At 43.1% G+C, this 10,348-nt stretch overlaps 1 protein-coding gene across 3 annotated transcripts in view; it reads right to left on the bottom strand.

Moving 5' to 3' along the window:
• Positions 1 to 1,916: 1,916 nt before the first annotated feature.
• The window catches only part of DGKG (diacylglycerol kinase gamma), a 160,401-nt gene continuing 151,969 nt past the window's right edge, over positions 1,917 to 10,348 (bottom strand). For all 3 annotated transcript variants that reach the window (XM_077754424.1, XM_077754425.1, XM_077754426.1), the window contains one exon: positions 1,917 to 3,712. In XM_077754424.1, the coding sequence (XP_077610550.1) occupies positions 3,614 to 3,712 (99 nt within the window). In that variant the 3' untranslated portion in view covers positions 1,917 to 3,613. The remainder of the gene's footprint in view (positions 3,713 to 10,348) is intronic.

The raw sequence follows: 10,348 nt of genomic DNA, 5'->3' as shown, positions 1-10,348 counted from the left end.
CTATGAAGTTTCCTTCCTTGGAGGGTTGATAGACTCTTCCTCCCTTCCTTCTTCCTCTCTCCTTTTGATATTAGCCTTGGGCACCCACTTGCCTGGGAGTGTTGAGATGTAGGCCTGGGACACAGGGAATCTGGAAGTCTAGATCCTTCCCATCCCCATGATTCTATTTTTATGGATCCAATTGTGGTGTGTTCCACGGAAGGTACAGCCTAGCTGGGACAGGAGGTAACTGAGGGTTTTGGCCAAGAGGAGAGGGGGCTAGAGATGGGAAAAGTTGATGCAATTATTTTTGTCAGAAATTGGAACCAAAGCAGCAGGAGAGAGTAAGTTTTAAGACTCTCTGGCAAAGTAACTTCCTAATCTGTCACTGAGTATGTGTAAAAAAGTGATTAGTGGGTCTCTATATTTATCATGATTACTCACAAATATGTAATTTGCATAATATATACAGCACATTAAGTACTATGTCACCTTATATAATGTGCATATGTATAATGTATATGCATGTTATGTAACGCCAGTCTGGAGGCTCTTCCAGATTCTGCCAAGTATTTCCTAATTTATTTGGCAATTTTAACATATCTTTTCCATCTGTGGAAAGAACTATCTTGAGAGGAGCTGGTCTCTGACCTGAAATATAATCATTCTACTAAGTCTATCTCCATTCTCAACTCACTGGAGGAAATCCACAAAGACCAAACCATAATGAGATGCAACTCTTGGCTCAACAGTCCAGGGACGATACAATGTATTGAAGATTTTCTCTTTCATTATTTTTATTGCTGGTGGGGTAGAACTGTGGGGGCAGGTGAGAACATGTCTGTGGCATGGTCACATTCAGAATAAGATGAAGACTAAGGGACTGGATTTTGCCCTGATTGCCTAACTGTGTGATTTTGAGAAGTCACTGAACCATCGTTAAGCTTCATTTTCCTCATTACTAAGATTGGGATGGCAATACCTTCTTTGTCAGCCTTTGAGGTTGCTGGGAGGGCCACTAAGATGAGGTACTCCACAGGAAAAAAGCATGGTCACAGTAGTTAAGGAATGAGTTGCAACAGCACATTAGACAACAATACTAGACTTACCAAATAGGAAGTGCAATTCCACTGATGTATTATACTCTGTGGTTCTAAGGAGGCCTTGGGACATGTCTCTCAAGCAACACTGCAAGTCTTATGCACTAGGCTAGAGCAGGCCAGGGCCACTCTGACTTGTGAATCACTGAGACACAGTTTCACCTGTTGATAGTGCCATGTGTCAACAGCCTCAATCTTGGGGGATCAGGGATGAAACACATGCAAAAATGTCCATAAAATGTCTCAGAATTAGTGACCCTAAAACCTGCCTTTGTTTCAAAATCAAGTAGCTTCCAAGATAGTACCTGTTGTTATTCCGGAGCTTGTTAGTCCATCCCATCACCAAGGATCCCATCATTCAAGACATTCTTCAGACGGCCTGCTTTTCCCCTCACCCACTGCTTTGCACTGTGAGGTCCAGCAGGACGGTCCTAGATGACTGCTTCCTTCACAGTTAGGGTCAGTGTGTACACACAATCTTAATTTCCCTTCCTTGTGCAAAGCTCCTGACCCAGTGCAAGATTAGAGAGAGCTCAGTGGAGCAATGCCCATGTTTCCTCTTAAGAAATCCCAGGGGGGATGGAGGTCCAGTGGAGTGAAGGCGTCAAGGCAAATGTTTCTGTCTAGAATGAAGCTCTACACAGACTTGCCCTCAGGAAAGGAAGGTGATGCTGGCACCAGCTGCAGGAAGCCCACTGGGCTCTGCCAAGACCCCTCTGGGTACCGGCTGGGAGCACCTTGCAGAAGGTGCCTCAGTCCAACTTGTGAGTCTCCACTGAGGTCATCTCTGCAGCCAGAGGTGTTTCCAGACTAAGAGGCCATGATGACTGTGATGAGTTGACATGAGGAGGGTTTAATTTGATGATCTGTCTAGTGCCTTCAACCCAGACCAACTTCTTACCAGTTCAGGCCAGAGAGATCTCTGGGAAGCATCACGGGGCCCCCATTTTCTTGTGTGGGCCTGTCCTGTCCACACATGGGCTACACATTCATTCTTCCTTGGCAACCTGGATTCGAACGGACCATCATATCTCAGTGACCAGAAATGACCCTATTCTAAGACATGTGGGTTCTTTTCTCTAATAAATATCCTCTTAGTGGCACTTATTCTCAAACCACATTAGCTAAGATACCATGGACAAGTCTCTTAACTTTTCGGAGACTCGGAGTCTTTATCTGACAAATGGGAGAGTAAATTCTGTCCAGCATATCTTTCATGGTTGTTTTGAGAATCCAGAATAGGAATTCTCAGTCTCTTTACGATAAGAAGCTACTTTCACTTCCCTTAAATCTCATGATCACCATGGAGAAATGTGTCTTGACCATGAAATGGAGGAATGGGGGAGTGAAAACTTTCTTTTTCCTTCCCACTTTTCTGTTCCTATTCTACATATTTTTTTTCAATCAGGAGAAGTCCATCAGTAAATAAATATTTATATATATAAATATATATGCTACATATATGTACACACACATTAGACCACCAGAAGGGCCTTCAGGTCACACTCTGGGATTGGTAGGTGCAAAGAGGCAGATGGGAGCCACCTGACGGTGTATCTCCTGTCTTCTCAGCAAAGGGCCCTTCCTTCTCATCTTCTCTGCCTTCAGGAATAGTCTGCCACCAGGGCTTGGAACTCAAACAGGAAACACGCTTTGGCTTGAAAAAGAAAGAAGCTGGGGGTGGTTTTTTTCTTCCCTTTTTACACAATATTATGACACCAATTTGAAAAATAAATCCCAGTTTCTCTGCTTTCCCTCCCAGGTGTTCACAGAACTAAGAAAATAAATACCACATCTAAGGTGTGCTGTGCAGGCAGCTCTGGGGGCTCTTGGAGCCGTCTCCAAACAAACACGCAGCCACCAGGAGAAGGCTCTGGGAAAATAACAAGTGCCCACTGACAGCGTGGAGAACCAAGAATGGAAACACAGCTTTCCACAGGCTTTCTGCCTCCTCAGCAAGTTCAGGCAGAAGTTGCTGCTTGAAGGACAACTAAGAAACCAACGTGCACTTGCTGAGCCCTGCCAAGGGTTATGCTCTGAGAGTTGGAGGCTGTTTGTCTCTGTACAGAGGGACCTTTGTGTAAGTTCTCTGGAATGGGAGCTCTTTCCCTTGGCCACATCCGATCTCACCATAGGCAGGAAACCTGCAGCCTGCTTCTTGGGAGCGTCCATGAGGGACCTTGCAGGACCGGTGAGAAGAAAGGGGGATTTCTCCTTCAGTGTCAGAAAGTCCCACTCAGGCCTTCTGGGAATGTGGCGTTTGCTGCAAAAGCCAACTACACCCTGGTGGGCCCTGGGTCCATTCAAAATTTTCTGGGGTTACTGGCTCTGCTGGGGTGTGTCCATTGTTGAAGTAGAGAGAGTATATGGAAAGATGAAGATTTCTTCATGAAGGTGGCTTTGCTTCCACTGGTTAGAGTTGAGTGTGCATGTGTGTGCGTGTGTGTGTTCATGTGTGTGTGTGTGTGTGTATGTGTGTGTGTGTTACAGTTTCTTATTTTCTCTCTTGGTTTAACTGGCATTTGGCACGTTGTTTAGTCTTTTGAACGGCTCTTCCTCCTCAGTGAAAAGAAGCTGCTCTTCTGGGGAGGCCCCATCATCATAGGCGCTTGATTCTTGTGAGTAATTTTAATCTAAAAGCAAAGAGGCATAAATGAATTAGTGGCATGCGAATCCCAGTAGCCTATGAGAGAGTGAGCCGCAGAGGGAGGAAGGGAGGCCAGCTTCGGGTTGGAAGGATCTCCATGCAGAAGGACGATTGTCCTTGAACGGCTTCAAAATTGGCAACTGGACCCTCACTGGGCCTGGAGTTTGGCACTGCTGGAAGTGAGGGGCGGAAACACTGGGGAGAGACAGGTGTGAGCTTCCCACGTGGTGATCAGCTCGCACCTGTCTTGTGTCCTTGCTATTCATAGACTCTCAAAATGTCACAGCCGGAGTAGACCTCATGGACCATCTCATTCAACCCCGCTGCAGGACAGACAAAGGAATGGAGGCCTGAGGCTCCGCTGAGCCTTGGATTAGCCTGAGGTCACACAGAGAGGGCAGAACAACGAAGAGCCCAGTTCTTCGGATTCCTAGCTTCCTCTGCTCCTGGCCATTCCGGTCCAGGCACTGCAGAGATGTCAACCAGTAACTCATAGTCAGCCTAGAGGCTTCATTCTGACATCTGACCCAACCAACATCATGTGGAAAGTTTCGTGAATCTCTTAGATGTTTCCTCTTTTCTTAGCTTTCCAGGAAAAAAAACCAACTTTCATTTTAAAAGCTTTTTTTGTTTCCTTTTTAAAATTTTAGGTTTCTTTTTTTTTTTTTTTCCCCTCCTGCAAACTTTAAGTTAGTGGGAAGTGAAAGACAGACACTGGTGAATTCTCATTTTTGCCTTTCTTCCCAACCTTATCCTCAGGGCATGGCTTCAGAACGTTAAACCCCTATTTGAATGTGGCCTGATGACACTGCACATTACTAATCGGCATTATCAGTCCATCAGAATTTATCAAGTGTGACACATGTCCAGGGTAGGAAGACGATGTGGGAGCAAGAGGCACTTAGGATTTAAAGATCTGGGTTTGGGTCCCAGATCTCCTGCTTCTTTCTTTGCTGTGAGATTCTGGACAAATCATTTAACCTTCAAAGCTATGCTTCAAAGCTATGAGGGTAATAACATCTGTCCTATTTTCCTCTCAAAGTTGCTGTGAAGATCAAACGGGGGACTGTCAACGAAATCCCACTGTAAGCTGTCAAACGGATGTAATGCTTAAGTAATTGTTATCTTGCACTGGAGGTGAAGGAGAAAGCGGTATGTCAAGAGAAGCAATCTAGGAGCTCATTCTCGTGGCTTCTACATTATTGGAACTGACAGTATGACCACAGAGAACCACAGAAGAATTCTTGCAGAGAGAGACCCATCAACAAGTTTAAATTAATGTAGGATAGACCAAGTGGTGTCAAAAGGAAGTTAGGTAAGGAATGAGAAGAGTCTGAAGGGAGCAACTGAGGAGGAATTTTAAGATTTGAAAGGAAGAGAAGGAAAATGGATCGGTGCAAAGAGAAAGGGAAGATACTGGATGAATGCATGATCTGGTTGAGTGAGGGCAAAGGATGAGAAAGGAGGTCAGCAACACAGGCGGGGCAGTTAGTCTAGGGCTTTAAAGGGGAGGGGGCAGAGGCCGGGTGTAATGTGAGGTAACGGGGAACCATGATAACTTTTAAGCTGGAGAATAACGTGAGGAAGAAAAGAGTTTCAGGGAAATTATTCCACAGCTGTCGTCAGGGCAAGTTAGAGAGGGGGAGACTCTGGCTAAAAGGTACTACTGCAAGCCAGGTTTAAATTTATAAGTCCCCAGGATATGGAAAGACAAGGATGAAACCAAAAGACATTATGGATAATTAGCATAACCTGGGTGACAGAAGCTGAAAAACAACCCTTAGGCTGGTCTTCACCACCCAGGAGCTCCGGAACAGGAGGGTACCTTTGTGTTTTGTGGCAGTTCCCAGAGGAGCAGACCAAGAATACATCAAGTACCATTTTGTGCTATGGACTTTGTTATGGGTATTACGTTTATCTCAGAATTCATGGAAGTGAGGCACAGATGAGGGGCTCTCACAGAACTTGTCTGTGGCATGTAATTTAGCACCAGTGGATCATGGTGACTTGTGGGCGCATTCCCTTGTGTTGCGGGAAGCCTCTTCTCATTCCTGAACCCCGGAGCCCCCTGTGGGGAAGAACTCTATCACCGTGGTACTCCTTGGACCAGGGCACTGCCCTGGGAAGCACAGCACATGCCATGGAAGTAGTGATGGATGAGCACCAGGAGAGAATGTCCTGGCAGTGGAGACGGCTATGTTTGGGGCAGACAGTGACAGCTGATGCGCTGCCTACATTTCCCGCTGATAGAGCCTATATTTTTTTTAGATAATGGAAGACCCTTACTTCTCCTTTTTCTTTCTCTAGCTGAGCAATTTATTTGCTTGTTAGCACCTCCAGGGCGAAGAGGAGGAAGTGAAACTCAGATCCCTCCCATCTGGTTTTTCAGCAGTTTTGACAAAGGTCTCGATGGGGTAGATCAACATGGATATCCTGGGTAACATGAGATTTTGATGTGGTTTGTGGAGTCTAGTGCCATAAGTAACTGAGAATTCACTGTATGTACGCATCGAAGGCAAGAAGTAGGAGAACATATTCTCATTTTGAGTCAAAGAGATGTCAGTCTTTTATCCCCTTTTCCCCCATTTAGGAGAAGCTAGTGAGTTCACTTGTTCAAAGCTCATTGTAGGTAGCTAGCTGGATGTGGCAAAGCTTGCCTTTTCAACCCATGATAGAAAGACGGCATCCCATATCCCTGTAGTTAGAACCCAATTTTCTCTGCTAACTGGGCTGGTCAGGCAATTAACTTAAGTCTTCATGATTTTCTTACAGACCTTTCATGAGATTTACAACATCTGACAAGCACTAAGAACAGCAACCCCATTTTCTTAGTTCTCTGCTCTATTAGGGAGAAAACTGATACAGTAGGCACTTGTGTGATAGCTCAAAATTCACAAAACCACTGTAGTATGTAATTTCCCCTTTAAAAGGGAGTACATCTAAAATTTTACTAGTGCCAGGTATTGACTTTGTTCTGGGGGCCATTTCCCACAAACCAACACATTTTTATTACTTTAAGAGAAGCAATAAACTGAGGGACTCCTTCCTGAAGGGTGCCCCTCAGGGCAGATGGTTCAGATGATGTCCCACAAAATGGCCAATAACTGTAAGTATGGACTCATCCCAAATCATTTGGGAAACACTCCTGCCTAAAGGGAGCCTAGGAGAGATGGCGGGGGGCTTGCACAATCTTTCAGGTCTTAGCTGTTAATGGTTCTCTAAGTTCTTAGGATGCCCAGCTTCACTAGAATGTTTCCTGCCATCAGAGGCTTCCAGATATAGCTGGATAAAACTAGGTTTTGCTAGTGGTGGAGGAGAAATCTGAGATTTATTAATAAGTCAGGAAATTTGACTAGATTATTGGTTCTCCGAGTGGGGTCCCTACACCAGCAGCATCAGCATCTCCTAGGAACTTGCCAGAAATGCGAATTCTCAGGTATCCAGACTTACTGTATCAGAAACCCAGCCATCTGTATTTTAAATGCCTTCTAGGTTATTTGGATGCACATTCAAGTTTGGGAATCACTGGACTAGATAACTAGAATCCCTTCCCACTTTGAGATCCAACCCGTGGGGGAATATTCTTAACTTAAAGGCTCAAATTATGCTTTCTAACTGTGACGGTAAAGAATGAGAGGTCGTCTTACAGCACTGCAAGCATAAGGCAAGTTTTCTTAATAGTACATATTTTATATACATATTTCACACATTTGTATGTATAAACAGGGGTGCCTGGGTGGCTCAGTCGGTTAAGCGGCCGACTTCGGCTCAGGTCATGATCTCATGGTTCGTGGGTTCGAGCCCCACGTTGGGCTCTGTGCTGACAGCTAGCCCAGAGCCTGGAGCCTGCTTCTGATTCTGTGCCTCCCTCTCTCTCTGACCCTCCCCTGCTCACGCTGCCTCTCTCTCTCTCAGAAATAAATAAAAACATTAAAAAAAATTATATGTATAAACAAACATGTTCATTTTGGAGAATTCAGGAAATATGGAAAATTTAAAAATCACGTAGAAGACATTGCTGTTAATTTTTTGGTGTATTTTTTTCAGTTTGTTTGTATGCTTATATGTTTTTAACAAATTGAAATCAGTTTCTTAATCTGTTTTCATTTATCATTATTTTACAAGCATTTCTTTTTTTTTTTTTTAATGTTTCATTTATTTTTAGGAGAGAGAGAGAGACAGCCAGCGTGAGCAGGGGAGGGTCAGAGAGAGAGGGAGTCACAGACTGAAACAGGCTCCAGGCTCTGAGCTGGCAGCCAGCACAGAGCCCGACGCGGGGCTCGAACCCACAAACTGCGAGATCATGACCTAAGCGAAAGTCGGACGCTTAACCGACTAAGCCACCCAGGCGCCCCTTTACAAGCATTTCTGATGTCATTAAATATTCATTAAATACGGTTTTCAGTGGCTGAAAATAATTCTATTAGATGAATCTCAGTTTTATTTAATGCTATCCTTAAGTGTTGGGCTTCTCCCCAGTTCTTCTTTTTCTTTTCTTTTTCTTTTTTTTTTTACTGATAAACTATATTTTACTCAAAACAAATTACTAAAAGAATAATTGGGAAAAAAAAAAGGGTCAAAGGAAATGAACTGGACCAAATGCTTTCCAGAATGCTTTAAGGTTTATACTCTTATCTTGCTCCTTGAGCGTGCTGGTCACACCACATCTCTACAGCAATGAATATTATCTTAAAAAGAAAAACAAATTGTGCTCCTTTGACAAGTGAAACATGGCATGGATTTCTCACTATTTCAAGGTGAAATTCTTTCATCTTTTTTTCTTAATTTATGATACTAAATATTATTTCATGGCTTTGTTAGCCCATGGGATTATGTCTGTGAGCTGTCTGTTCACTATTGCATTGTTAGCATTTTCTCCTGGTTTCTAAGAGCTCTTTAGACAGTATGGAAATTCACCTGCTCTCTGAGATAGCCTTTTTTTTTTTTCTTTTATTTATTTATTTATTTATTTATTTATTTATTTTAATAGTTTATTGTCAAATTAGTTTCCACATAACACTCAGTGCTCATCCCCACAAGTGTCCTCCTCCATGCCCATCCCCCCCTCCCCCCACATCCATCAGTCCTCAGTTTTTGTCAGCATTCAAGAGTCTCTCATGGTTTGCTTCTCTCCCTTTCCCCCACCATTTCCGCCCTTCTTCTCCCCCTTGTTCCTCCGTCAAGTTCCTCCTAATCCTCCTATATGTGCAAACATATGATATTTGTCCTTCTCTGCCTGACTTATTTCGCTCAGCATAACACCCTCAAGGTCCATCCATGTTGCTACACATGGCCAGATTTCATTGTTTCTCATTGCCATGTAGTATTCCATGGTATAGATAAACCACATCTTCTTGATCCATTCATCTGTTGATGGACACTTAGGCTCTTTCCATGTTTTAGCTATTGTGGAGAGTGCTGCTATGAACATTGGGGTACATGTGCTCCTATGCATCAGCATTTCTGTATCCCTTGGGTAAATTCCTAGCAGTGCTATTGCTGGGTCATAGGGGAGTTCTATTGTTAGTTTCCTGAGGAACCTCCACACTGTTTTCCAGAGGGGCTGTACCAGTTTACATTCCCACCAACAGTGTAGGAGGGTGCCCGTTTCTCCACATCCTCGCCAGCATCTAGAGTTCTCTGATTTGCTCATTTTAGCCACTCTGACTGGTGTGAGGTGGTATCTGAGATAGCCTTTTAAGAAAGATCTTATCCTTATCCTTAGCCTTAGCCTTTAACATTTCTACATGAAGGGGTGCCTGGGTAGCTTAGTTGGTTGAGCGTTCGACTCTTGATTTCAGCTCAGGTCACGATCCCAGGGTCATGGGATCGAGCCCTGTGTGGGGCTCTGCACCGATGTGGAGCCTGCTTGAGATTCTCTCTCTCTCTTTGTCCCTCTCCCTCACTGCATGCTCTCTCTCTAAAATAAAAATTAATAAAATTTCTACATTGATTCTTGACTTATAGAATTTTAAATTTGTTAATAGTCAAATGTGTCACTTTTGCCTTAGAAAATCTATGCTCACAATGTGATTAAAGTCATCTGTGTCCCCCATAGGTAGTCATAATTTTTAATTGGAGTTTTTCTGTTTTTGTTTTTGGAGTTTGAGGTGAGAGGTTTCAGTATACAATGACATTTTCCCAAACAGGCAATTTCTTGGATACCATTATGTTACACAGTCCATTCCTTTCCAATTAATTAATGATCTTCCTTTCTTCTTTTTTTAATAGATTTTATGTGTACGGGGGTTTCTTAGGGCTCTTTGGCACTACTGATTATCTATCTAATACCATGCCAATTATTGTGGCTCTGTAACTATTTTAATACCTTGTGAGAAGTCCTTCCTTATAGCTCTTTCATAAAACACCTTAGCAATTGCATTGTTTGGTCAAGTTAAAAAATAATTGCACTGGGATCTTGTTTGGGATCCCTGTTGAGAAACATGGGATGCTTTTAAATTCAGGTATATATTTTTTATATTAGTTAAGTTTTAGTAGTATTCATCTCTTTTTCACAATTTAATATTTTGTTTTTGGTTGTTGCTATTATGATATTTTAATTTTTTCTATCCTATTCTTGTGATTAGTTATTGCTGGAATATATAAAAGTTATTAACTTTTT

This window comes from Crocuta crocuta, unplaced genomic scaffold, assembly GCF_008692635.1.
Source record: "Crocuta crocuta isolate KB4526 unplaced genomic scaffold, BGI_CrCroc_1.0 scaffold70, whole genome shotgun sequence".
NCBI classification, from domain to species: domain Eukaryota; kingdom Metazoa; phylum Chordata; class Mammalia; order Carnivora; family Hyaenidae; genus Crocuta; species Crocuta crocuta.
The sequence above is the reverse complement of the archived record's forward strand: the minus strand, read 5'-3'. Positions and strand labels throughout refer to the sequence as shown.